Source organism: Acipenser ruthenus, chromosome 21 (assembly GCF_902713425.1).
Source record: "Acipenser ruthenus chromosome 21, fAciRut3.2 maternal haplotype, whole genome shotgun sequence".
Taxonomy (NCBI): Eukaryota; Metazoa; Chordata; class Actinopteri; order Acipenseriformes; family Acipenseridae; genus Acipenser; species Acipenser ruthenus.
Genome location: NC_081209.1, coordinates 24,301,344 through 24,326,879, shown reverse-complemented (window position 1 = coordinate 24,326,879; position 25,536 = coordinate 24,301,344). Strand labels below are relative to the sequence as shown.

At 36.0% G+C, this 25,536-nt stretch overlaps 1 protein-coding gene across 1 annotated transcript in view; it reads right to left on the bottom strand.

The window, feature by feature from the left end:
* Nucleotides 1–25,536, bottom strand: part of LOC131699131 (protein unc-13 homolog C-like) — a 92,091-nt gene that overhangs the window by 57,690 nt on the left and 8,865 nt on the right. Inside the window, exons 2-12 of the mRNA XM_058995165.1 lie at nucleotides 23,016–23,038; nucleotides 22,280–22,344; nucleotides 17,110–17,179; nucleotides 14,924–14,929; nucleotides 13,090–13,161; nucleotides 12,514–12,733; nucleotides 11,074–11,301; nucleotides 10,040–10,181; nucleotides 2,766–2,935; nucleotides 1,830–1,945; nucleotides 1,312–1,475 (exon numbers count right to left, since the gene is read on the bottom strand). Of these exons, the coding sequence (XP_058851148.1) occupies nucleotides 1,312–1,475; nucleotides 1,830–1,945; nucleotides 2,766–2,935; nucleotides 10,040–10,181; nucleotides 11,074–11,301; nucleotides 12,514–12,733; nucleotides 13,090–13,161; nucleotides 14,924–14,929; nucleotides 17,110–17,179; nucleotides 22,280–22,344; nucleotides 23,016–23,038 (1,276 nt within the window). The remainder of the gene's footprint in view (nucleotides 1–1,311; nucleotides 1,476–1,829; nucleotides 1,946–2,765; nucleotides 2,936–10,039; nucleotides 10,182–11,073; nucleotides 11,302–12,513; nucleotides 12,734–13,089; nucleotides 13,162–14,923; nucleotides 14,930–17,109; nucleotides 17,180–22,279; nucleotides 22,345–23,015; nucleotides 23,039–25,536) is intronic.

The window sequence follows — 25,536 nt, the reverse complement described above, 5'->3', positions numbered from 1 at the left end:
CAGACCACGCTTCTGGATACTAGGTTTCTTTCAATAGAGGACCCAGCTGCATTGTCATCCAAGATGACAAACCTGGAAGGTAACATTTATCACCAGCAAAAGCAAGCCAGGTTTTGACAGCAAAGTGTGAGAACCGAGTAACAAGAGGTTTGCACAACTGAATGTAGCACTGAGACCAATATTTCTAAGCAGTTCCTAAGCTGGTGGGAGTTTAACAGGCATCCGCTCAGTGAGTCTAAATGATTAAAGCATTTTCTTCCAGTTGATTTTATAACCTGCATTTAGCACACTGCTACCTAGAAGGTCTTTACTGAAAGACACTCTTTATGGCTACAGAACAAAGTAGGCAGGAAATCAGTTTTAACATCTACTCTCGTGTAATGGAAATCATCTCAAGACTGTATTGTTCAGTGTGTCCTCTCTGTACTGTGAAGCAGTGTCTCAGCTCATCAACACTTTAATCTTAAAAGGGCTCAAAAGGAACATCTGCTGAACCAGTACCAGATGAGGATGAATTATGATGTATACATCTATCAAGTCAGAGTGATCTTAGGTCTGGTTTGGATTGAAATACAAGTCCATTGAGGGAGGGCAAAAGTTGCTTCATATCTGTCATAAATCTCTTGAGAAAGATAGTTGTCCTGTCTGTACAAACCTTTCATCTTTCAGTACCACACTCTTGCAGCACCTTCATGTCTCCTGAACAGCAAAGCACTTCACACACCACAATTATTATTATTATTATTATTATTATTATTTATTTCTTAGCAGACGCCCTTATCCAGGGCGACTTACAATCGTAGGCAAAAACATTTCAAGCGTTACAATACAAGTAATACAATAAGAGTAATACAATATAAAACATCTCTCACCAGCAAAGCACTTTACACACCACAACATAAAACCTCTCTCACCAGCAAAGCACTTCACACACCACAATATAAAACCACTCTCACCAGCAGTAACCCTCAAGTGGGATCTAGAGAAGCTGAAAAATTGACTTTCGACAAGGAACACTAAAAACACATTCACATTGCATTGTAGAGAACCGCGGTTTCCGCAGGCAGAGGCTTCTCACAAGAGGAGGTGGGACGCGAACCCGGGACCTCCGGCTCTGAAGCATAGTGCCGACACCACGGTACAAAAGAGCCGGCTCACTTGCAGAAGCTGTATTGGGCTAATGTCTTCATATTTGATTGCGTCACCTACCTACCTACCAGCCCAGCCCATTCACGCTACAGTATGTATTGGCTAATAGGGCATAGATCTGACAATCCCTTGCCCCTTGTGTTTCAAGTAGTTTGTACTTACGTCATTGCCTGGTAGATGAATTCTACTCCATACCGCATTGCAAATTCATCAACAATTTCTTGAGCAGCATCTTCAAAGTATACCTTCCAGGCTTCGTCTCCTTTCACTTCTGGGATTTTTACAACACCACCATTTTTGTCTTCTGTCAAATAATGGAACAAGTTCTGAAAAAAAGAGAAAACAAATATCCCTATGGATCAATCACTACACTGAACAACACATAGAACATTGTGTGAAGCCAAGGGCTTAAACAATTTCCACTGCTGTTTTGATCAATGCTTATACATTTTATTAATTTGTAGAAAGACGTTTTTTTTTGGAAACACTTAAAAAAAACTCCCAACATACATATTTAGCAAAGATGATATTCAAACCTTCATTGAAAATGAGCCATGCCCAGAACAATGTTCTGGCAACACCCTTATTTCAAGTCATTAGTTACACAAATTAAATATTAATGCAAATTATAAAATGTTAACATTAAAAATATTAATGTATATCTTAAAATCAGATATTACCTCATGTAAACATGTATATTGCACATGGTACGGGGCAACTTTCTCTTCTCCTTTCATTTCAACGCTGATTTTTAATCTAATGGCACCAGACACTGCAGATTTATCAGTTCTTTTCTCTAAACAATGAAATAGTTAAACATGTAAATATCAGAGGTTAAAAAGACACTCCATCTATCATTCTGAATTGTTATTTCTGACTAGAAATAACAATTCAGGAACACACATTGAGAATTAGACAAAACACACAACATAATATGAAATTAAACTAATATAAGATATTAGATGTCATAAAACATTCCTCAATATCAGTTTTTGTGTTTCCTGAAAAGACAACCAACGTGTTTGCATTAATGTATAATTCTGTGACTTTTAAAATACTCCAATATAAACCTTAAGAAAGTATTAACTGGGCAATATCCTTTTCCTTACAGGATTCCTTTCTTGTTCGAATTGTCAGTGTTCAGCTGCAATATATTTATGCTCTCAAAATATCTGCCTAAGGTCACATTTATCTTTAGATGTCTCCTTTGGCTGTCTATTTGCTTATCCAAAATTGCTATAACAAAGAGTGAAGCATGGCAGTTTCAGTGTTACAGTATGTGAGCAGAATTTTTGACAATTTTATTTCATCATGTAACTCTACTACATTTTGACCCTAATGTTACACTGCTTCCTAGCTCAAAGACATGTACAGTAGCACTCTGCGTCCTATGAAACAAGAATATTAAATTACATGACTAATAAGTTGTCTCTGCAGGGTGAAACTCTCTAATTGATTATTTAGGAATAATGTAAGCATCTAAGGCTATACATCTTTATTCAAAGTTTCCATAAACAATCACACTAAAGAATACCGATATACAAATACAGGGGCGTTTTAAGTGTGGAGTTATGAGGTCCAAATTGAATATTATCTAACTGGCAACATTAACATACCTAGGTTGTACCAGACATCCATCTCCCCACTCAGCGTTCTCACTTCTACAATTGTCTGCCCAAGAAAATCATCAGATTCCTTTTTGAAATGCTGCTTGACTCTGGACTTGATGTCATCGTCTTCGTCCCAGACTCTCACCTTTATTCTGTCAGTGGAGTTATGGCATTCACTGTGAAGCACAAATAATTACATCATATTCAAAAGTCATCTTTAATGAGTGACCTAGACCTTTGCACTGTTACAATAGGAACCATACGTTCTGTCTAACACCTTCACAACAAAAGATCTCTGTTGTTCGATCAGACGCTTGGGAGATTGTTAAAAAGCAAGATATCACACAAACAAAGGTCTTTTTAAATGGTCAACTCCAGACTGCATTATTGGTGTACTTGTGAAACTGATTTGGCACCGGAGCTTCATTTACATGGAGTCGTGACATAACTGTGTCTGCAGCAGCAGAAGTGATTCAATTTAACAGAATGATAATGTTATCTTAGTTAATTTAATAGGATGCGCAGTGAGAAAGGTAATCAGACTGGGGTCAATAACGGCAATAGACGAGGGAGGGTATATGCATTGGAATTTCTTGTGTGTTTCTCAAAATTCTGTCAACCAAAAGACAGAATTATTGCTAGACTTCCAGAATTAGATATACTCTAAAGTCCATTGGGAATTAAGTTGCAGCACTTGCTACAGGTTTATATTCCATACAAGTATTTTTCCTGGGGCTGAAAGCTCACTCTTAACCAGCTGAAAGGGCAGACATATATAGATGTTCACATTTCACTTTTTAATGAGGTTTAACGTGTGAAAGGAAAAATGGAAGTAAGTTAAATCTCTAAAACCAGATGCAATTTTTGTTTTTTCTGAAAGGAATAATATAATTTAACGATATGCAATTAGAAATTAACTCAGAACAATTATTTACTGACAACATCACAAGCGACTAAGAATGTTAGTAAGAGTTGCCTTCCCCAAAATTCTTCCATAGGGCTACACTGTATTGTGTCATATCACACCCTATTTTGCAGGTTTTTTCCATACAGTATGTCCCAAAATAACTGGTACTAACTACAAATGTATATTGTTTATGTACCTAAAAAAAGTTTTCCATCCAGTTTATGTACAAAGACAAAAAGAAAACTTCAAGGACATAAAAGAAAACCCTGTCAAAAAGGTAAGACTACAGACGCTGAGGAAACCGTCTTCACACTACGGGTGTGCAGCTGCTGTTAAATATGAAACAAACCATGCACAGTAAAACCAAGTACTATCTGGGTTGCCCAGGAAAAGGCAAGTGCTTAGTCATATTAAGGAACTATAATATCAACAATAACTACTGGATGCTGTGTTTGTCTATTTACAGTATATTCATATGCAGAGCTTTTGGTCTAAATGCACATTCACAAATCAAATTTACCTAAAAGCTTTGGCTATTTTAGCTAATTGCAGTGCAGTGGCAAGATCACATATTTCATTTCAAAAGGTCAAAATAAGATTGCATCCACAAACATGTTGTTCACCACAGAGCCAACAGTTCAATAACGATTCCACACTGCTATGCTGTATTTTGCAAAATAATGTGTTTTTCCAAAGCAGGGGGTTGTAACGTTAGGACTGAGATGCATCTGATCAATGTACTGTTTTTGCCTGCCCCTGCTTGCATCCCCCACACTGCACGATTTCCAACCAGAGAATTTCAAATCTCATCCACCCTTAGAAAAGCAGCATGAATCCCTGGAGTCAAACAGATTTCACTGAAGCAGATGGACAGAGAATTAGATCTCAGACGTGGAAGAGACTTTATGTTTGCATGCGAGTTAGTTGCATTTTGTGTGTACATTTCTAAAGAAGCATAAACAAAAGAAAGGATTCAGAGATAGAATTAACAGCTTACAGTATGACTCCTGGTAAATGTAAGATTGACACCCATTACCTAAACACACAGCCTAGTAATTGCTAATTCTGTTTGTTCCTGTAAACAGAAGTCACTGCTTGATAATTAAAGCTATAAATGGTCAACTTTGATCTCCAAAGGAGCTGCCTGCTGGTTCTTCCAATGCTTTTGGTGTAAATCAACAGAAACCTTGAGAAGATGCACCTTTCTGTTATTCTCTGGCTACACTGTATTCTGTGGAGAATGGAAGGCTGACTGGCACTCAGGACTCACAGATGGGAATCGCTCGAGGGTGGGAGAGAGAACGTTTGAAGGGGTGGAGACAATGTTTCAGTGCATTCAGTGTGGGAGACTTGTCAGGATTGTATCAGATCCTCTAAATTAATAATCACCCTTGCGGAAAAGCTGTCTGTTCAGTTTCTTGCACGTAGTAGGTATTTTACAAAGAAAAATATATTTTCTTAATGAAAGAATGGGCCAAAATATTTGTCAGTTTGACTGTTCTCAAAGAAAATAATCTAATTTATAATTTAGGTTATTTTGGAGTGTTTAAAATCATAATTTGGGGGCATAGGGAAGATTATAATCCGGGGTCATAGAAATATATGTCTCTGGTTTAATCCATACTAAGCCTTAGAAGCCTTGAAGATGCCACGGCAGTATATCAAATCTTTGTATGTCGAATTCTACCTTTCATTTCCACAAACAGTACATGCATTACCCTGCTTTTTTAACTAGTTAATTACTCCTGATCTTCTGTATTGTTTATTCCTTTGCGCATGCTCAAGTATAAAACGACAATATATATACAAATTGAGGGTTTTTATGAAGAACATCACCATTAGTAAGGATTACAGAATGGAAGGCATATGAGGATAGGAAATGGGAAATCGCCAGTCTCTGCGTGTACATTTTTGTTGTTCTGGCTATTTCTTTTTTTTTGGAGGGGGGTGGGGATATTAACCATTTTGATAAGTGGAAAACAGAAATATGCAACAGCTAAATTAATTTTCTACAATTTTATCTCTTTTTCTGCCAGCAAACTGTAAACAGAAAATGTAGATCTTTTCTGATGCCCTGTAGATGAGTGTGCCATGCTGAGATATGACAGCTGACAAAGGACTTGGAATCAACTTGACAGATTTTTTTTTTAGGCTAATGAAACATATAACTCAGAAAAGTTATACCCAGCTGGTGGATCGTTTTAAGGCACTAACTCACAAGTATTGACTGCCAGAGAGCTGTCCAGCCAATGAGCATGGCATACTGTTGCAGACAAAGAACAACAACTCTGACCACTGCCACATGAGAGCACAGTAACTAGATGTGTTGATCATAATGGAAAGAATGCCAGCCCAATCTAACATTCTTTCACATTAATTACACAGTAAAAACAAACAGTTGTGTAATTATCAATGGGGGAAAAAAAATACTTTTAACACAGTGCATTCTGTCACTGTTAGGGTGTTTCTTTTCTGCTTTAGTTGTTAGTCAATCATTATCCATAATTCCTACAGCAAAAGAGCTTCCAAGATAAATCACGTTATCCAAAAGACTGTGGGTGCGAATTTCAAATATCACTTTGATAAACCATGTTATTTACAGTAACTGCTCAACATATGTTGCATTAATGATCTAAGTGTGACAGAAAGCTAGAAAACAAAATGCTGGTTGGTTTCCTATCCAACTGCTGTTTCTAGACAAGACATTGGTCATGAATTTGGAGTCTGGAATAAATATCTATGTTTTATGATAAAGTTCCTGGGCCACAAATGGTTTTACACTGTAACTATAGTGATCCCTCGCTATAACGTGGGTCTCGGGGGACACAATATGAGCGTTATAACAGAAGAGTGTTATAAACGGGGGAGGGGGTGGGGGGTGCTGCGGGATACATAACACACATCTGACTAAAATACAAAATAAAATAACTCCCTCTCTATAATGCATATATAGTGAAGCAAAAATGTTACTTTCCGTGAATTAACCATGCATAAAGCACCATGTAATCAACACTATATTTTTTACAAAAAAGCCCCCAAAAAACGTAACATTCCCATTCATGGATCATTTTAATTAGCAGCTTTTAAACTACAAATAGCCTGGCTAAATGGTGGTCGGGAGTTCAGTTCGAAGCGACAGACAAGCAAACCAAGTGCGAGAAGGAGAGCAGGTCAGGCGAGGGGAAGATGGAATGGACTCGCTCCAGGTTCGGCTGCCGGAGCGGGGCTGAAGTGAAGCTGAAGCATCTCGTCTCCCAGAGAAAGCGGCAGCTCCTCTCGCAGCAAAAAGTAAATGCATTAGGAAAGATAACCATGTAATAGGCCTAATATTTATTTAGTTATAAAACAAATGCTGAATAAGATGTCTGTGTTATAATGTGCCAGCACAGCTTTTCTTCATTTCAGATACTGTATCAAAAGGGAGAGACAGAAACTGAAGTTGTTTATAGTTTGAACAACACCGGTACTGTATTTACTGTATAAATATTGCAAGAATCACAAGTATAGGGAATTGGGGGACCTGCTGTAGGAGCGTTATATCCGAGGCGCATATAAAGTGTTTTCATTCATGCAAGGTTTTAATCGTTCAGTACTTTTAAAATATTTTTTTTTGTAGCCTAGCAATGTTGCTAAGATGGTGTTAGATGAACACATGCATCAGCATATGCTTATGACCTGCACTGAGAGTGGATGCCCACTTCAAGAGTAATTTGCGGGCCATTTTGAAAAAAGCTTTGAAACACACTTTAAAGTTATAAGTGTAAAAAGTTGTCAGGTTGTTAACAATGAAAGAAAAATTACAGGTACGTTATTTCAACAGTTGTAGCAACATCTGGGGACGTGTAACGTTATCTTTTTACTTAATTTTTAATGCTATGCTATAGGTCAGGGTTCACTATTTGTTTAGGTGGGAGCCATCTGATGTAAGCACACTTTTCATTGGCATTTAGCAGTAAATAATTGCAGTGCACCCCTCCTAAACACTACAGTGAAATAGATTAGAAAAAAAAACACATTATTCTTGTGGAAGTCTCCTTAATAACTCAGGATTGCTACAGCATTCTATAGATTTGTTCTCTCAACACACACTCACACTATGCTTAATGGAACAGCTGAAGCAGCATTAGGCAGTACATGTAACCAGAGGCTTAGCTAGCAGTACAAAGAGAAATGAAGACACTTGAAATGAAGTGTTATCTACACAGCATGTGGGAAGCATTTACCACTATCCCTAGGTTTGACCTCATCTTCTTCACTTAATTGACTACAGGATAAGCTGGTTCACAGTTAAATACAGTTAAGTTGGATCAGGGGTCAAACAGGTCTAAAAGTGGGATATTATCTAGTCTGTGTACGTGGAGTGGAATGCATAACAGTAATCCACCTCACGGTGGTTCTAGAAAACAGAATGCATGCATGGGAGGCAATAAGGGTTGGTCCGTGTCTGTTAAATTTGCTGAATACGTTGATATTTCCTACTTTCAGTCACTTGGGAGTTGGATAATTTTGAGAACTGATGGAGTAAAGGGGGCACTTATAGATGAGACTTGCGATTGAAAAATACGTTTAGAAAAAAGAAATGGCATGACTGCATAAAAAAGTATTAATCTTTGGATAAAATCAATGCTCTAAAAAAAAAAATCTGTAACAGTGGATAAGTATTACAATTATGAACTTAAGAGACTACTCCTGAGGGAGAGATTGATTCTTCACAAAAGCTCCACCAAGGCACCTGTCTTGCTACTCTTCAACACCCCCTGCACAGAGCCCGACAGCTGTACCAAACACAGACTAATTGTGTTGTCATTTAGAGGTTTATTATTATTATTTGTTTATTTAGCAGACGCCTTTATCCAAGCCGATTTACAGAGACTAGGGTGTGTGAACTATGCATAGCTGCAGAGTCACTTACAATTACGTCTTACCCGAAAGACGGAGCACAAGGAGGTTAAGTGACTTGCTCAGGGTCACAGAATGAGTCAGTGGCTGAGGTGGGATTTGAACCGGGGACCTCCTGGTTACAAGCCCTTTTTCTTTAACCACTGGACCACACAGCCTCACATTTAGACAGCTGTACATTGAGTACAAAGTTTAGACCACCACATTCAGCTTACTTGTGACCTCAGCCAGATCCAATACTCCTGTGTCAATCCCATCAGAGAATAAGAAGCACAGAGAGATAAACATTTCCAAGAGCAAGTGCAATTTTTAATGCAGCTGAGTGCAAATTGGGTCCTTATAATGTCGCTGTATGTGTGTGTGCAGCAAACATAAACTCATAAGGTTATGACCTGAGGGAATATGTTATGTAAAAAAACCAAACAAACTCATGCTTAAAATGGAAAATTTATGAATAGATAAAAAATGGAGAAGGATATGAATACGTTATTCCTTTTTTATAGTTAGGGCATATAATATATAGTCTTGGTACTATTTTCAAAAAAAAGAAACAAAATACATCTAGTAAACCATTACCATTTTTCATTTTTTTTTCAAATGATCTAGACAGGTTACATTTCACATTACATCTTTAATTACACTGCAATTGCAGTGTAATAACATGGTAATGACATTCGTATTACATAGTCACAATGTAACAATGTGTTTAATTACACACGTTTCTTTTTGATGACACTATTTACACATGAGGGTGTGTATTTACAATGTAATAACTGTCATCACACGTGCAATTATACTGTACTTAAAGTTGTTAGAGATGCCTAATGTATAGTTTTAACCATCACTGTATGATCACACATTTCATTGGTGAAACTATCAGGCATATACAGTGAATTGATTTTTTTCTTTCTCTCTACTTTGAAAGTTTGTAGTGTGCTGGCTTTTAAAGTAAATGCAGTTTAAATCATACAAGCAATCATATTGCCTGGAGCAGGTTTCAAGGTTTAAGATATTCTTGGAAGGGATGAGGAAACTAGATTCTCCTTGATGCGGTATACAAACCATTAACATTTGGTAACTGCTCAGCTAGAGTTATGTAATTGAAAGTGTATAATACACATTTGTATGTAGTATACTATGTTGTTTTTGCAGGGGTAGTACACAAGAGTTACATGTTATACAAGACATGTAACCCAAGGCTTCTTACACATGTGTGTTACACACAGGGGCATAAACAATTGGCAAATACATGAGCTAAGATAAAGCTAGGTATTTTTAAGGGTTAATTGGAATAATAGATCTTATTTCTCACTTATTCAAATTAACAATTCAAATTACTGCTTCACACTGGATTCTCAAACGCTCTAAGATATATCATGTAATACTGCATGTAATTCATAGGCACAACAGGAATTTTCCAGAGCAGCTGTACTGTTACATTTCAGTACTAAATATGAATAAGGCAGATACTTACAAATGAAACTTTTCATCCCATACTGGATTAAGATTACCAAAGATGGTTTTCGTCCTTCTTTTAGTTTTTCCAACTTGCACTGTTACATAGGGATCACTGGAGCCTGTCTTATCCTTAGCTTGTAAACCCTGAGCACAAAGCACTGCAGAGAGAGAAGCACGTACAGGGATTCAATACAAGAGATGCACCAAAATGCACTGAATACTGCCGAGAGTTATCATTAAACCACGTGCACAAATAATATATATTTGATCCACTTGCCTTTAATTATTTAGTACCATGTTCTGAAAATGAGTCACATTTTGTTCCCTAACATATTTAAGAGCAAACTAAATTTTGAACACTGATCTGCTTTGGTAGCATTCAGATTTAATTGACTGTATTCAGTAACTCTGAAACTGAAGGACATCACATTAAACTGCTTTCTATACAGAGTGTTAATCTAATCTACTCTCTGGTGTACAGTATTGGCGGTGCAGTGGACTTTTTCACAAGCCTTTCATTTTCCTAAACCATGGCGCTGTCACCTAACACATTAAATACAAACTTTTTTCCCCCTGTATTTCTACTGACAGAAATACATTAAAATAGACTCTTTGACTTTTACAACCTTTATTAATATTTAAACTGTGGCACCATTGTTCAGATCAATGCAATAGTTTGTGGACAAAGTTATAATTACAGAAGCCACTAAGTCATGACATATGAAGGTTCTGTAGGTTGCTACAGCATTTCTGCCTTGCTGGGCTCAGTTGCCATGGAGACCGTGCCTCGCTTGCTGCTGAGCAGTGCACCTGGTTAACAACATGATTGAAAATGTTCGGGCCACCATCAGCACCTGACAGAAGGGAGATTACTTGTGGCGACAAGATAATAAACAGAGAAGTGCATTGATTTATTTTTATAGAACATGCAGACCAAATTCCCATAACTGGTGTTTATTTTTAAATTGTTTTTGGCCTTGTGTGTATATAATCGTCCTTGAAATGAGTGCATTACAGTGTTTTCAGTTATTGGTGAAATACTGGACATACCTGTAATGGTTATTTTGGCTGACCACTTGGATGTGCCTTCCAATACAATCTGCTTGGCTGATTTCAAGTGCTGTAAAAAGTCGTCCTTTGATATTAGAAACATTTCCTGAATCATCTCAAAAACCTCTGGTCTGTTCCTCTCTCTGATTTTCATTCTTTCCTTCATTGCCATAATGATATTTTGTGTTTTGTCTTCTGCTCCATGCTTGGAACTTTTTTCAGCAGCCCCTGTACAGAAGATAGTAACAGGTCTGATACAACACTGCACTTTATCGAGTTCCCGTCCATTATACAGTGATCCTATTGCTTCGAGACCAAACCTTTGAGACTCCCATTTTCCCCACAATGCCATTTCACATTATAAGGCTGAACATTTGTAATGTGAATGGCACAGTCTCCAAACTGTAGTGTTATATTACTGGAGCACTGTACTAACACACTATACTGTATTTAGTATTTAGGGTAAGGCTGCTTGGGTATCTATTGTGTTTAGCAGGTGCTATTAGGAACTAACGTTCTGATTCTACTGCATTTCAAAGCATGCTTCTATGCATTGTTCAAACCATAGACTTAATCCTTCATACTGAAACGCTCGTTCACAGGAAGGTCAACATGTGAAAATTGCGTTTTTAAGGCTAGTTTATGTGGCTTGCAAGATCCGTGTCACATATGATTGTACTAAAACAAATTGCGACCCACTAATAACTTAAATATTAACAAAGCACAAACCAAAATGCTGTTAACATTTATAGAAATATGGAACTCAAAAGATAAATACAATGGAAATGGTATTCTAACCTTTACTTCACACATGATACTTCAACTTTTAAGGATTTTGTACTTTATCATAATGCAAATTACCTGACCACAGCTCTCAGGCGACTTGTTAAATGACCAAAAAGAACAAATAAGCTGAACTAAATGTCTGCTTACCATATATCTCATGCAACACATTGAAGCATTCAAAATAATTTGATTTAATTGCATTATAATTCAAATCCAAGTAGTCAAAATGCAGCCCTCAGTGGACAGTTGTCCATACAAAAACCATGAAGACATTTTGGCTCAATGTGAACTGGGCACCACTGCAGACAGTCTTCTCACAGGTCTAATTTATATTTTAAAGACTTGGTATATGCATACATCATACATTGAAAGCAATATATCTAGATTGTTTGCAAGAAAAATACAAATGATGCAACACATGTAATACAATTCTCAGTGATGTATTACCTAATACTGTAAAGATGGCTTCAAAACACATGGTGTCTAACAAGATCTTTATGCAGGCATTATAAGGATTTTTACAGTATGCTACTTTGTTAGCAAGCCTCTAGGTACCATGTTGATTTTATCACAACATCTATAAGGGCAGTGTAGATGGTGACTAACTTGTGTTTGTTTTCCAGTTGGCATGTTACACATACTAAAAATACATACGCTGTAAACAGTCAGCATTTAGCAGGTCTTGGCACTTTTCATGGCACTTTACTCCACATTCTGTGCATCGCATGCCTTGCCTGGCTATGCCCCACAGAAGCCCTTCACATTCATAACAGTAAGTGGGAGCTGTAGCTGTCCAAACTTCAAAGTTGTGAGGTGTGGTTGATGAAATTGGATAAATTAAGGCTTGCAATGTTTTCTTGAAGACGTGCATTTTCTGAAAGAATAAATGGAGCATGATGTTAGTTCTGGATGCTATTTCACACACATGAATAGCTGTTGTGCGGTCCCTCAAGGACCTTTAGGAAATAGCAACCTTGAATGGGATACAGTATTCAGACCCTGCAAGTTAAATGAAAAGTGACAATGCAATTTCATTGCACCTATTAAACATACCAAGCCTTTTTACCCTGGCCCAGTAAAAGACAAGCAGGCAGGCTTTCTGAGCTTTCTGCACCAGTGCAAAATCTGCATCATTTTTACTGATGGTAACATGGGTTATTAGCCTGGGTTATTAGCTTATGATTTGTGCGTGATTTAATGTTGGGCACTATACAACTTTAAACCACTTACCAGCTCTTCATTGTTTAAAGTTGTCCTGGTAACCAGTGCAAACGATATACCGGCCTTTCGAGCAGTCAGAGTCTGTTTAAAAAAAAAACACACAGAAAGTTTGAATAAAATGCAAAATAGAGAAGATGAATAAAGTGAGCCTCAAACTAGTTTAAAAACACTGTTCAGGTGATCATCTAAAGCAGTCATTATAGATCCGTGGCCCTTCTACAGGTGTTTTTATTACATGTATACATGAATTTGGATATTACTGTACTTATTAGAAGCCTGACACAACGTTGGGATCTCACTGGGTAAAGCACAGGATTTTGTTCTCTAGAAATGCTGCTGCAGAACAAAGGTGGGTTTTGTGTTCATGTAAAAGAACAGCTGGTAAGAACATGTCTAAAGGTGATAAAAATGCCCATTCCTTTGATCTATTTTTTCCTCCATGTGGGGGATGACCAGGACAAAAAATAAATAAACCTTAGTATAATTTCAAGCTTGCTTCAAGGGCTTTCCTACAAAAAAGCTGGTTGTTATTATTAAACATTTAGTGAATGTAAATAGCAAATACAGCATGCGATTTTTTAAATTGTAACCTATATCTGACTTTAATCAGTTTATAACACCTTTTTTAATACAAAAGTTTTTTTTTTTTGTACCGGTATTTTTTTTTTTTTATTAACAAACTAAGTACTATGCAGTTTCCAGTATTTTGGGACAAACTCTTGCTTGCAGTGGACAGGAATTTGCTTATTAAAAAACCATCACCAGACCTTTTTCCATTCAGCATTATCACATTATACAGTCCTTGTTAATGAAATCTATATGAATTCCTTCACTGTGCAAAGCTTTGAGCACGTACAGTATAGTGTGGAAACTTATGACAATTATACTACAGCTAGCCTCCTACATTGCCAGGAGGTGAATTTTGAACATGAGCCCTCCAGTCCGTGTAAACCAGTTTCAGGCTAATTTGATAAAACCTCCGGAAAGCAGTGGGCTACAAACGTTATTCCACACTTGCTGTGAATTTCAAATCGCTTTCTCATCAGTAGTTTATGGACAACGCAACGATTTTCATTAGGGGGAAAAAAGCCTTCCGAAATGTCATTACAATTTCAAATTAAGGAATGCCACCTGCTGGAAATTTCATGGGTTACTTTCACAGAAAAAATCTGATATTCAGAGCCACAAAAAAAAAAAAATGTCAGTAGTTGTAGGGATCTGTAGCTGCCATATGGCAGATTGAATTAAATGCACCCCTACAGTGGAGTAAATCAGCCGATTGAATTTTTGTTCTTTGTTTGTTTCAAAATGTTATTATCAAAATGACACTTCAATGTGAGATATAAAGATCTTCACTTTTATTAAGAAAGATGCAACACCAGCTTTCTGAAACATCAGGTGCTTGTTTGGGGTCTTCGTGGTAAACCGAACTGTGTGATTAAGAGGGACTTTGAAGATGAAACATAAGATTATTTACAGTGGTTTTAGTGTTTGTTTCTTACATGCAACAGCAGTCAGGGGTAATGCAAATTATACAAACGGTGTTGAGAGATCTGGTGGAGCTGAGTGATTTTTTTTTTTTTACTAATCTCATTTTGCAATCTATCTTGCATTCATTCAAATCATACTGTTCCAAATTGCACTGAGCTGCTAAGCAGATGCAGAGTTTGACCTCACAATTCCATTCTTTAATTGAGGTTTAAACTTTATTTTACAAATGATTGTACTTGTTATACAACAATAATACTCATTAAAGGTGCATTCAGTGGTGTGATTATTCCATGATGGTTTGTGTTGTATCCTGTACATAAACAACACAGAAAGAGAGACACATGATACTTACCATAGCCTGAATCATCCAGTGGCCATATGGAAAGAGAAAACACATTTACAGAATTAGTTTCACTAAGCAAGCAGCTTTTCAGAAAAGATGAGTACACACTTAGCATATCAATTAGCAGTGTACAACACTGTTATAAATAGTCTAGCATTCATAAAGCCTGTCTATAGTCAGTGCATAGGCGCTTCTGATGTCATGCAAGAAGTAACAGATAATGCTAATCTTTGTCAAGAAAAAAGCGCAGTGGAGTCTATGGCATTATTATTTATCCATCTGTGAAACAGTCAAGTAATAATTGTGTAGGCATGCATAACAAATGTCAAACCATGCTTTAAGTTTTTTTCTGCCATGTGAAGAATTTAAACTATGTCTGCTGTCTATACTGCAGAGGCACAGTCATTAAACATCCATTCCTATAAGTCTATAAGCTATTTCTTGTGGGCCAAGCAGCACGGTGCTAACAGACATTTCTCTAGTAATATGAATTGTAATCTCTCCGTCTAGCTGGAGAAGAAATACTGGTCCTGAAAGCACTTATTTTAAAAGTATAACACATGGCTTCACACAATAAGGATGCAGAGACAGCTGAGAATATTGGATTTGTCTTTGCTGTTCTGCCTTATCTTACAGTCAGATCTGGATAAGGACCCATAAGAAGCAACACATTCTTCTGTAAAGAATGTTGGTGTGGGGACAAGTGAACTCTAGATGCACTTAAGAGCACTTATGGATATTTATTTATTGAACATGCATTACAAATATTGGAACTGCAGCAGGCATTACAGGCTCAGGCTGAAGTCAAGTGTCATACGGGTTCAAAGTTTAAAACCACGTCTTGGTAAATATTCAGCTCTATTAATGGGCTCACGTCAGTATTACCAACCCCCCACCCACCCACAGAGACAATTTGCATTGCCTTGCTCACTGTATGGTTTTAATGACACCACCAAATCATAAAGTGTCACTGAAGAGTTCAATCTGAAAAGTAAGGAAATCCATATCCAACCCTTAAGTTTAATGACTTCATCTGGGATGTAAAAGGCTTTCACTTTCATATGGTTTATAAGCCTGGACACTGTTACTTGAGATCAATGAAGTCCTTAGATATATTTTTGGGCTGAGTTGTCAACATTTCAAACCTAGACCTCCCTCTTAAAAAAGACTATTTAGCAGATAAAAAAAAAAAAACTTTACCAGTAGGTTGAAAGGTGACAACTCACTGAAAAATATCACCCATAACTGTTAATGAGGCTCTGTAAATGGATAATAGAGATATATACACAATAACAAAACAAAATACTTACCAAGAAATGTTCGTTTTAATTTCATGAGAGACATGGACAAATACAACATAAACTTTTGTCCTTTTACAGATTTCTGAATCTTACATTTACATTGCTAACACACAGTATTAAATAAATTAATAGAATTAAACTCCATTGTAATGGAGACTTGGCTTCCCGTGAAGAACCAATTAAGACATAATGCCATTTGTAAGATATCTGTATATTGGTAAGAAGAATAGGGATAACAGAGCCCATGTTGATTGTGAAAGAAGTAAACACAAACAGGATAATCAAGACACAGGACATACAGGTAATATGAATCAATAGAAATCAGCCACATACGATTACATCTCTTGAATTACACTGTACATGGTTATTACATGTGGAAATACAGTGCAATTACAAAATACCTCAATGACTGCCTAAAGTTTTTAATGTTGTAGTTAGGGTCACTGGAACTACACAACCATCTGGGTAATGACTGTTATAACCATGTAATTAAGTGCACATAAGAGACACGTTTTATACATAATCACAGGGAAACACTACATGTGGATATTCTGTTTTAACAATACAGAAATATTGCACACACGCAAACTGTGGCTCATTAACGAAGGCACTTCAATGTAAAGAGTATCTAACTGGCCAAATATATTTAGTGTTCTTCCTATTATCGTTATCTGCACCAACAGCTATCATATGGTGAGACTTATCATGACGTTTATTGGGTTATGATGACTGTAAATGAGAATGCATTACTGCATTGTTACTGATTACTTTTCACATTCAAATATAGGAAGCAGTTGCAGGATGAGAATGTAATCCCAAGAGCCCTATAGAAAAGGAGAATGACAGATCATTTGCAAATACATTAAAATCATTTCCATATTGAAGATAACTCACCAGGTCTCGAACAATAGGCATCGTCCTCTTCCGTCGTAAATCTGGCATGCTGTCAATACCATAAAGTACACTGCCAGGCATATGGAAAAAGAAAGCTTAGATTTAGTGTATATTAATACAGTAACAAGACCGTGTGCAAGGGTCTGGAATGAAAAAGATGCACTTAAAAAGCCTCAATGAGCATATTTCAAATTCCGACTTCTCACTGAGGGCTCTTTAGAGATTTTATACAACAGCTGGGCATCCCCTAACAACATTGGCACTCATATTTACTGGTTTCTTACTGTATTTATTCACTTAAAAAAACAAACAAAAAAAACTAATAAAATCAGCATCTGCTCTGACAAGCACATGAAACAGGGAACAATACATAGTATTTTGATGATCTTGTCCATGCCCATTGCTTTCCTGGTGGGCTTTTGATTTTTCTGGATGATACATTCTGTTTTCTGTTTTGATACATTTTTCTTATTGTGTATTTTTTTGTTGTTGATTCTGTTTCTTGTGTGGTTTCCTTTCACATACAAACATTATGCCAAATTCCTCTTGAACCCCTGTATTTTCACCCTCCCTTCACTGAGCACAATACACTGCACAGTAACCAAGAACTTTCAAGAATCACCGCATTAACACAAAAAACAAACACAGAGAAGGAATAAATACTTTGAAACCAGCAATAAATAAATAAAAAAACACAAACACAAACCAGGAACAGAACATTGCTTCTGCTCTAATGTTATTCATACGCCTGACTGCTCACATTTCAATGCAATGTGTGCAGTTGTTCATGTAGCGGTGTATACTGTACAGTACAGAAGAATAGAAGAGGGGTGTGTATCTGAGGGATGACTCTTATTATCAGAATGAAGACTGGATCAAATCCACAATTATCAAATGCAGCAACAATCCTCTTCATTAAGGGCTAGTAACACCATTAGTATTGTATTGCTGAACGGTAAGAACACCTGCTAACACTTAATTATTATAGATGCAGATTTAAACCCATGGGCTACATCCCTGTACAAAGAATGATGCAAATACACTGAAACCATTAACTGTAAAAACCTACACAGTATAATTACTGTACTGTAAGCAATTAGGAACACCAGCACGCACTATAAATCTAAATGAAGTGTAATTTAATAAATATTTATTTATGTTTACAGAAATACGACATTATCAGTTTCGTAGGATAATGAACTAGCAATAAACAATACAAATAAAAACAACACATTCATAGTTCCATCTTGCTATAAACAAGTCAAATTTGTACAAAAATCACCATTATTGAACATTTTCTGCCAAAACATGCCGGCAAATTATTTCTGAAGTTATGAGCAACACATGCTTTACCTTTCGCTGCTCTGATTTGTTTCTGCGATTTTTAATTCTTTTGAAGTTTTGCTTTTTTTCCAAAATCCATCAACAGTGTCTGTTTTCAATGTTTCCTGTTCAACATCCCCAAGATGTAAACATGTATCAGAATTCTGAGTATTTTCTTTTGTATCAAAATCCTTGTCCTCCATATCTCCAAGTCTGATTATCACAGGTAGAATTGTCCGTGCTGAAGACTATCAATGCTTTAGATCATGCTTCTCATTCGCTTTACAGAACAGATACTGAAGCATGGACACAGACACTATATTAACGCCTTGAAAGTATTCCTCTTACTTCCTGTTACTTTCTGTATTCATTAAACTTTGCACTTATAGTTTGCTAATATGATGTGGCTAAATATTTGTGTTCTAAAAGCAAACAAGATCTATACACCTTTATTACATAAAGTGAGATAATTATTAACCAAGCAGCACAGCTGTATAGAGATTGAAAAGTGTCCATCAGTAGTTACTATTTGTTCAAACAGTGTTGATAAACGTGTACCGTACAGTAGTAAAATAATTCTAGATTAGCTTAATTTGATGTGCGATGCATATGTTAAAAAATGTTGAATTTGCAATTTCTCACGGTTTAAAACAAACAGTCTTCTTTCAAAATATATCACAGGCTTAATATATATAAAATATCTGTCCTTCCTCAAACAATGGTAACACAGAAAAGGATATAAGATGATAATGAGGTTGCTGATAACGGAGTAAACAGATGTATCCTGTTCATGTGTAACACAAACCAAACAGGTATATTAACTTTTGAAAACAATTTAACTAAACTAACAATCATTAAAAAAGGGAAACTGAAATCTACACTATATATAATCTAACAATGTTAATGATTATCTGGGTTTTAGGATTTAGACAACTACCAGGTACAAGATAATCCTATTATGTAATTCCTTACATTTTATTACCAGTCTAGAATAATTCAAATGACCTAATACACAAAAACATATGCCTGCCTCCAGTTCATTTTTAGTATACTCACAATGTGTTAGTGATTCCAGTAACTTTTTTCACCATCACTACTTTGTGACAGAAGGAATGACGGTAAGCAAACTCTGAAACTTTGATTTACTTGCTTGTTAAACAGTAAAATCTGTAAATGAGCCAGATGAATACGCACAGTGGGTGGTACAGCATACTCTGTTTGACTGTTTGATTGGTGGTACCAGCTACACCTCATCTGCTTATACAGGTGATGCAAATGATCACGACTGCCTGGTTATCAAGATTAGTGGTACAAATTACAACCACAATGATGTTATGTTTACAAATCATGGAATGTTTTGGACAAGGGCTTTTTTTTTAGATCATACATCTTTTTGGTCCCAAATCAAGTTCTGCAGTATATATTTTGTTAAAATGTAACAGGATGCATTCTTAAAAAAGGTAAAATCTATTTGTGATTTGGATAACTTTGTATTCCCAACAGTAGTACGTACTCTATATGTCAATAAACTTTTTTATAGAGTTCTGGCACTGGATGGATGCAGTTGTGCTTAATATGCTGTAAGCTGCCTCTGGTTGCTATTCATTGTCAAACATTATTGTACACTGATGGTTTTCATTAGGTAACAAAATTACCCTATAAATCTCCATGCTCCAGCACAATAAGTTAAGAGGGACAATCCTCACATTAAAATTAGAACTAAAGGCTGGTTCATATTTCAATTGACATGCTCCTGCCATCTTGAAATGATGAAAACAAATGACATAATTGCAAGCAATATCTTAGTCAACATTTTTACACTTCACAAATCAGTTGCATTTGGTATACTGGTGCTCATTGCTAGCAATTACGGCCAAATGTAAACTGGCCCTTAAGGATACAGTTGGGTGGCTCCCAAGTTTTATCAGTATTGTAAGTGGCTGCTTCTTTTGAACTCACACCTCACTGTACCTGAATGAAAAGGGTTTATATTACCTAAGAAGTTTAATATCTACTGTTAACAAGTGACTGAGATTCAAGAGAACACAAGCAAAGCTCACTTACTTGCTGTATTTGGAAGGAGCATCAGTCACACAAACAATCAGGTTAAACCAGTGTTTTAGCCACGGGCACATATTTACGTTTCTCATAAAGTCAAGTGATTGAATCTTTTTTTTTCTCTGACAGAAAACAAACTACTTATTCCAAAATACAAACCAAAATGTTGATATTGCACATCCAGAGACTATGGCCAACAGTAATTGGTAAATGTATGACATGGGCAAAGTGCCGATAGTGAAAAACTGGGGGAAATTGTCAACTGTGGTGGCTGGCACAACACTCAGGTCTCATGGGCACAGCTTTGAGGATCATATTATTATTTCCATTAAATTGTGAGGAATTCTTTGGTTAAGGGAACCTTTCAATTACACCCCATATGCCAAGTCAGACTGCAACCTAATATGCTGTAAATTGGATTTGACAGCTCCTTAGGATGGAGATGTAGGCCTTGTTCCAGTAAGACAAGTTAATTCACATCAGCCCTGAACTGAGAAATAATTGAGCGAAACAGCCCCTGTTCAAATAAAGTAAATTATATATATATATATATATATATATATATATATATATATATATATATATATATATATATATATAAGAAAACAGATTCATTTGAATGTAAATGAGGAATGTTGTGCATCTTCGTTAAGAACACAGGGTTACATTTTCTGCTGCAGCTAAGCAGGTTCATGCAAGTTCTCCTAAGCTCCATGATTGGCAGTAGTGCTCCATAATTCACGGAGGATTGTCATCAAGTAAGCTCAGTGACATCTTTATGCTTGAACATTGCTGTTCCAGTGGTAACAAGATGTGGATTTTACAGACAGCCTCCTAATTATAATGAGATGTGGTGGCTGTGTAATTGGAAAACGCTGGCTTATCTGTGGTCTAACGCTTCCTAATGAATTGTAAGAAGAAACATCTAGCTTTCTCTTTTCATTTCATGGGTCCCAAGAAAGTACAGTTCAATTTTCCCAAGGATATTTTAAAAATGCAATGACAAATAAGTACCAGTAATAAAAAAACAGGTATTTTTGCCATTATGAACATAATAAGTATCACATTACATGTTATACAGAGTATGCATTATATTCTGAAAAATACAACACACCTCACAAAACGTCCTGGCATCTATTTACACAAGCTTTTAGGAAAAGTAAAAATATCTGTCAAAGTGAGTTATTATTTTTTCTTTACATGATTTATGTTAATATCATAACACAGTCCCAGTTGAGGACTCGTAGGACTTTTCATTAGTATTATTTTCTGTATTCAAGTAGATTATTTGGAAAAGCAGGATAAGGTAATTTGTCATGTTAGATATTTTACAAACAGCAATACACAAACAAGACCTTCAAGTAATGTTAGAGAGGTTTGTTTTTCATAACCATGAAGGGCACTATATTCATTATCTATAGGTTGATTGAGAAATTGTGTGAAATTGTACTAGTTCTAACAGGGTTACAATCATAACCTTTTCTAAACCTTGCTTTAGATACTGCCTATAGATTATATGCACTGGTTTAAATTGTAAGGATTTATGAATATGATTCTTTTTATAACATGTCCTGGAATGTGCTGCAATGAATCCCTACAAAAGCCATTATGAGCAAAGTTTATACATTTGTTTGCTACGTTTGACTGGCTCCCTCAGTCTGATGCAAACAAGCATGCTGGATCAGAACGCTAGCAGCATGTAATGTTTTCTGGCACATTACAATCTGTTTTATTGAAAGTTGTATTTGCATTTTGTTTGCATTTTGAGTAATACTTAAATGTCACTTACCCGCCAGAGGCTTGGAGCCCCAACAGTTTTGATGCTTCAAAAGCATTTCCACTCGCTAGTCGTGCCTATAAAAAAGAGATTTTAAAAAAGTGTTACCTCAAATAGACAACTACCTCATATTAACACAATTCAAGCACATACCATGTTCTTCAAGAGAATCTATCCCATATGCAAACAATAATAATGACAAATATATACCATGGTCAGGTGTGGACAAAAGTGATAGCTATGTGCAGCCTTACATCTCTTTTAAATAAATGCAGATCATTATTTGAGAATTAAAAACACTAAGACAAGATGATAATATGCCAAACAAATGTATCTCTGCTGACCCAGCCATGTGGTTTAATCCAATGAAAGAATTCTACACACCAGTTGCACTGTAAGCCAAATCTCTGCTAGGTAACAGAGACTCACTGAGCATGGTGCTTCAATTAAGAGTTTGATGTTATCAGGGCATAACAGTGCAGAAAATGAACACCCCAAGGAAGAAAAGATATCACTTTTGAATCAGACCAGGTAAAATCATTTCATAAGACCGTAATCTGTATCAGGGAGAATCATCCTGTTTACAAATGCATCACATTTTCAAAAGTCCACAATAAGGGGAGTCCTAATAACAAGGCACATGCAGTACTCTTTAATTGAAGTGGTCACATACAACACATTGCCCACAATGAAAACAGAAACAAAAACAATGATCTTTAACGGAAGATGAAAAACAGCAATTTAAAACCTGTTTATCCAAAGCACTGCTATCTGAAAGAGAACCAAGGAGAGGAAGAGAGAAGGTTAAAAAAGTACTTCTTCTAAAGGGAAGAATTGTGTTTTGTCTATAAGGGCAGGCTAGAGAATCTTTTAAAAAAAACAATATTGTACATATATAACAGTGAATGATTAAACATACCTATTATCATGTTCTCTAGGGGGAAGGGTTTCTGTTTGTAAGAATAATACACTTAATAATGCTGTATTTGTAAGATTGACAAATGTAATAATGCTTCAAGACTGCTTTTCTATATATATATATATATATATATATATATATATATATATATATATATATATATATATATATATGAGACACTTCAGACCGCACATAGCAGACACTTAAGGGAACCTCAGCAAAAAACAAAGACCAACAGAGGAGAAGAGTGGAGGTCTTAGCAAATCCTCTTTAAAAGTTTACCACAGTATTTTTACACTGTATTTTTACAGTTTTAACATGCCTTTCCTATGGTTCTACTTTGCATTTACAATCATTTACTCTGGTTTGCCATGTTTATTACTATGCTTTACCATACCTCACTGGTCTTTACAATGCTTGCCTATTTTTTTACCAAGCTTTCGCTATGCTTTACTACACTCTGATATGATTTTACTATGGTAAGTTGCTATAAGGGATAATATCTTCTCACAGAAATTTGTTTGCTCTATATATTGCAGTTGTTCAACGCCAAAAAGAATCAAATGTTGACTTCAGAACCAATTGTTGTATCATATGTAAAATGAAACCAATTTATTTGGAAGAGACTGGAGAAAAGCCAGTGTACTCTTTTGTGTAAATTGGCTTCTAATTTCTTTTACGAGGACTGATGAAAATGGATTGGGGCAGTGAGGACTGTTGGCAAGCTCAGCTGCTACACTGCAGTAAATGCCAACGGACCATTTTCCTTTTTTCATATTGGAAAAAATGATCTTTTGGAAACATTCAGTGGCATGCTAACAGCAAGGTATTTGTGACCCTTGCACATCACTAACTTTATCTTTATATATTTACTACCAGAAACACTTGGAAACCCCAGTATCCTTACATGGATGCAACATGTTTGATGCAGAATAACCTTTGATACAAGGATTTTTAAAGGTACTTCTTAAAATTCAGCCATGTAGATAATTGCATCTGACCAATACTACAAGCCTATAGGCATTTCTAAATGCATCAAGCCTCATTATCCGGCATACATATTACAATGTATGTGTCTTTTATTTGATTAATTTAGTCACTGTAATCATCACATTAACCCTTTCACACACCAAAACCGGTTAATAAACCCACTGTATACCACTAAATTATTTACTAGAATATTGTCACTATATCAAAAAGGTTAAAATAATTGTGCGATAATGTTATTATTTGTCAAGCAAACTCTGTATTTATTGCAAACACCCTGGGTGAGAACATTATGCATGGAGCCAAGACAGTCTGCAAGCTGAATATCAGGAGTACATGATCCTTTGATGTGTGCTAGAAATATTAAGTATGACATTATTTAACATTCGGACAGGGCCATAGTACATCTAATTGGGTGTCTTTCATGAGTTCATCCATTCCTAATTATAGTACATTTACATTTATAGTATAGTTATATTTTCTTTGGGGTTACTGAAAATTTGTCTGTGAACATGTATGACTGTGGGCGCATAAACAGCATTCATATTTGACAGCATGACAGCGTTTACTGACATACATTCTAAATTCAGGATTATTCTAATAATTTTGCCATACATGCAGCACAATTTCTGTTAACCAATCCAAATTATTAACTAAAGAGATTTAAGCAGACATCATCTTAGTAGTAACCATTGTCGTTGGGCCTTGTGTGTGAAAATCAACGTAATGTGAAATAAACACCAAAGTAAATGACTGTAATTAATTAATCAAGTCTACTTGTTCATTAAAAATGTGTATGTTTAAAAGCTAAACAACCATTTACACAGAAGGTTTAAACGTTATATATAAATTAAAGGTAGATTTACAGCCTTAGTTGCATATATCATAAATTATTAAAATAATGTTTTTGTATGCATGCAAATGTCCAGTTAAACAAACCAACAACAATCTATTCCATATGGCACTGATACACTATTTTTAATCCCCATCTAAATTTAAGAGCAAAATGAACACTGTATTCTAAACATGTCTGGCATGGTTAGAGAACGTCCATGGAGACCACAATTAGAATATCACCCTTATAACTGCTGAAGCAAAGGTTGTGCTGGCAGGTAGCATGAACCCTGTAAAATCTATCTGCTGAGACACTATAACGAGTAGTACAGGAAAAAACAGACAAACAGTAATAAAGCAGGACATTGGAGTTCCTTAATCTGTTGGGGGCTTCTATCAAGCATTCAGTAATCCTTGAGAAATGGGACATTGTTGTAAGACCCAACAAACACAACTGAAACTGCAAATCTAAACAACTCTGTGACTGTGCTGACAGGCATCTCTGGGATAGCTTAGGCCTCAGACATCC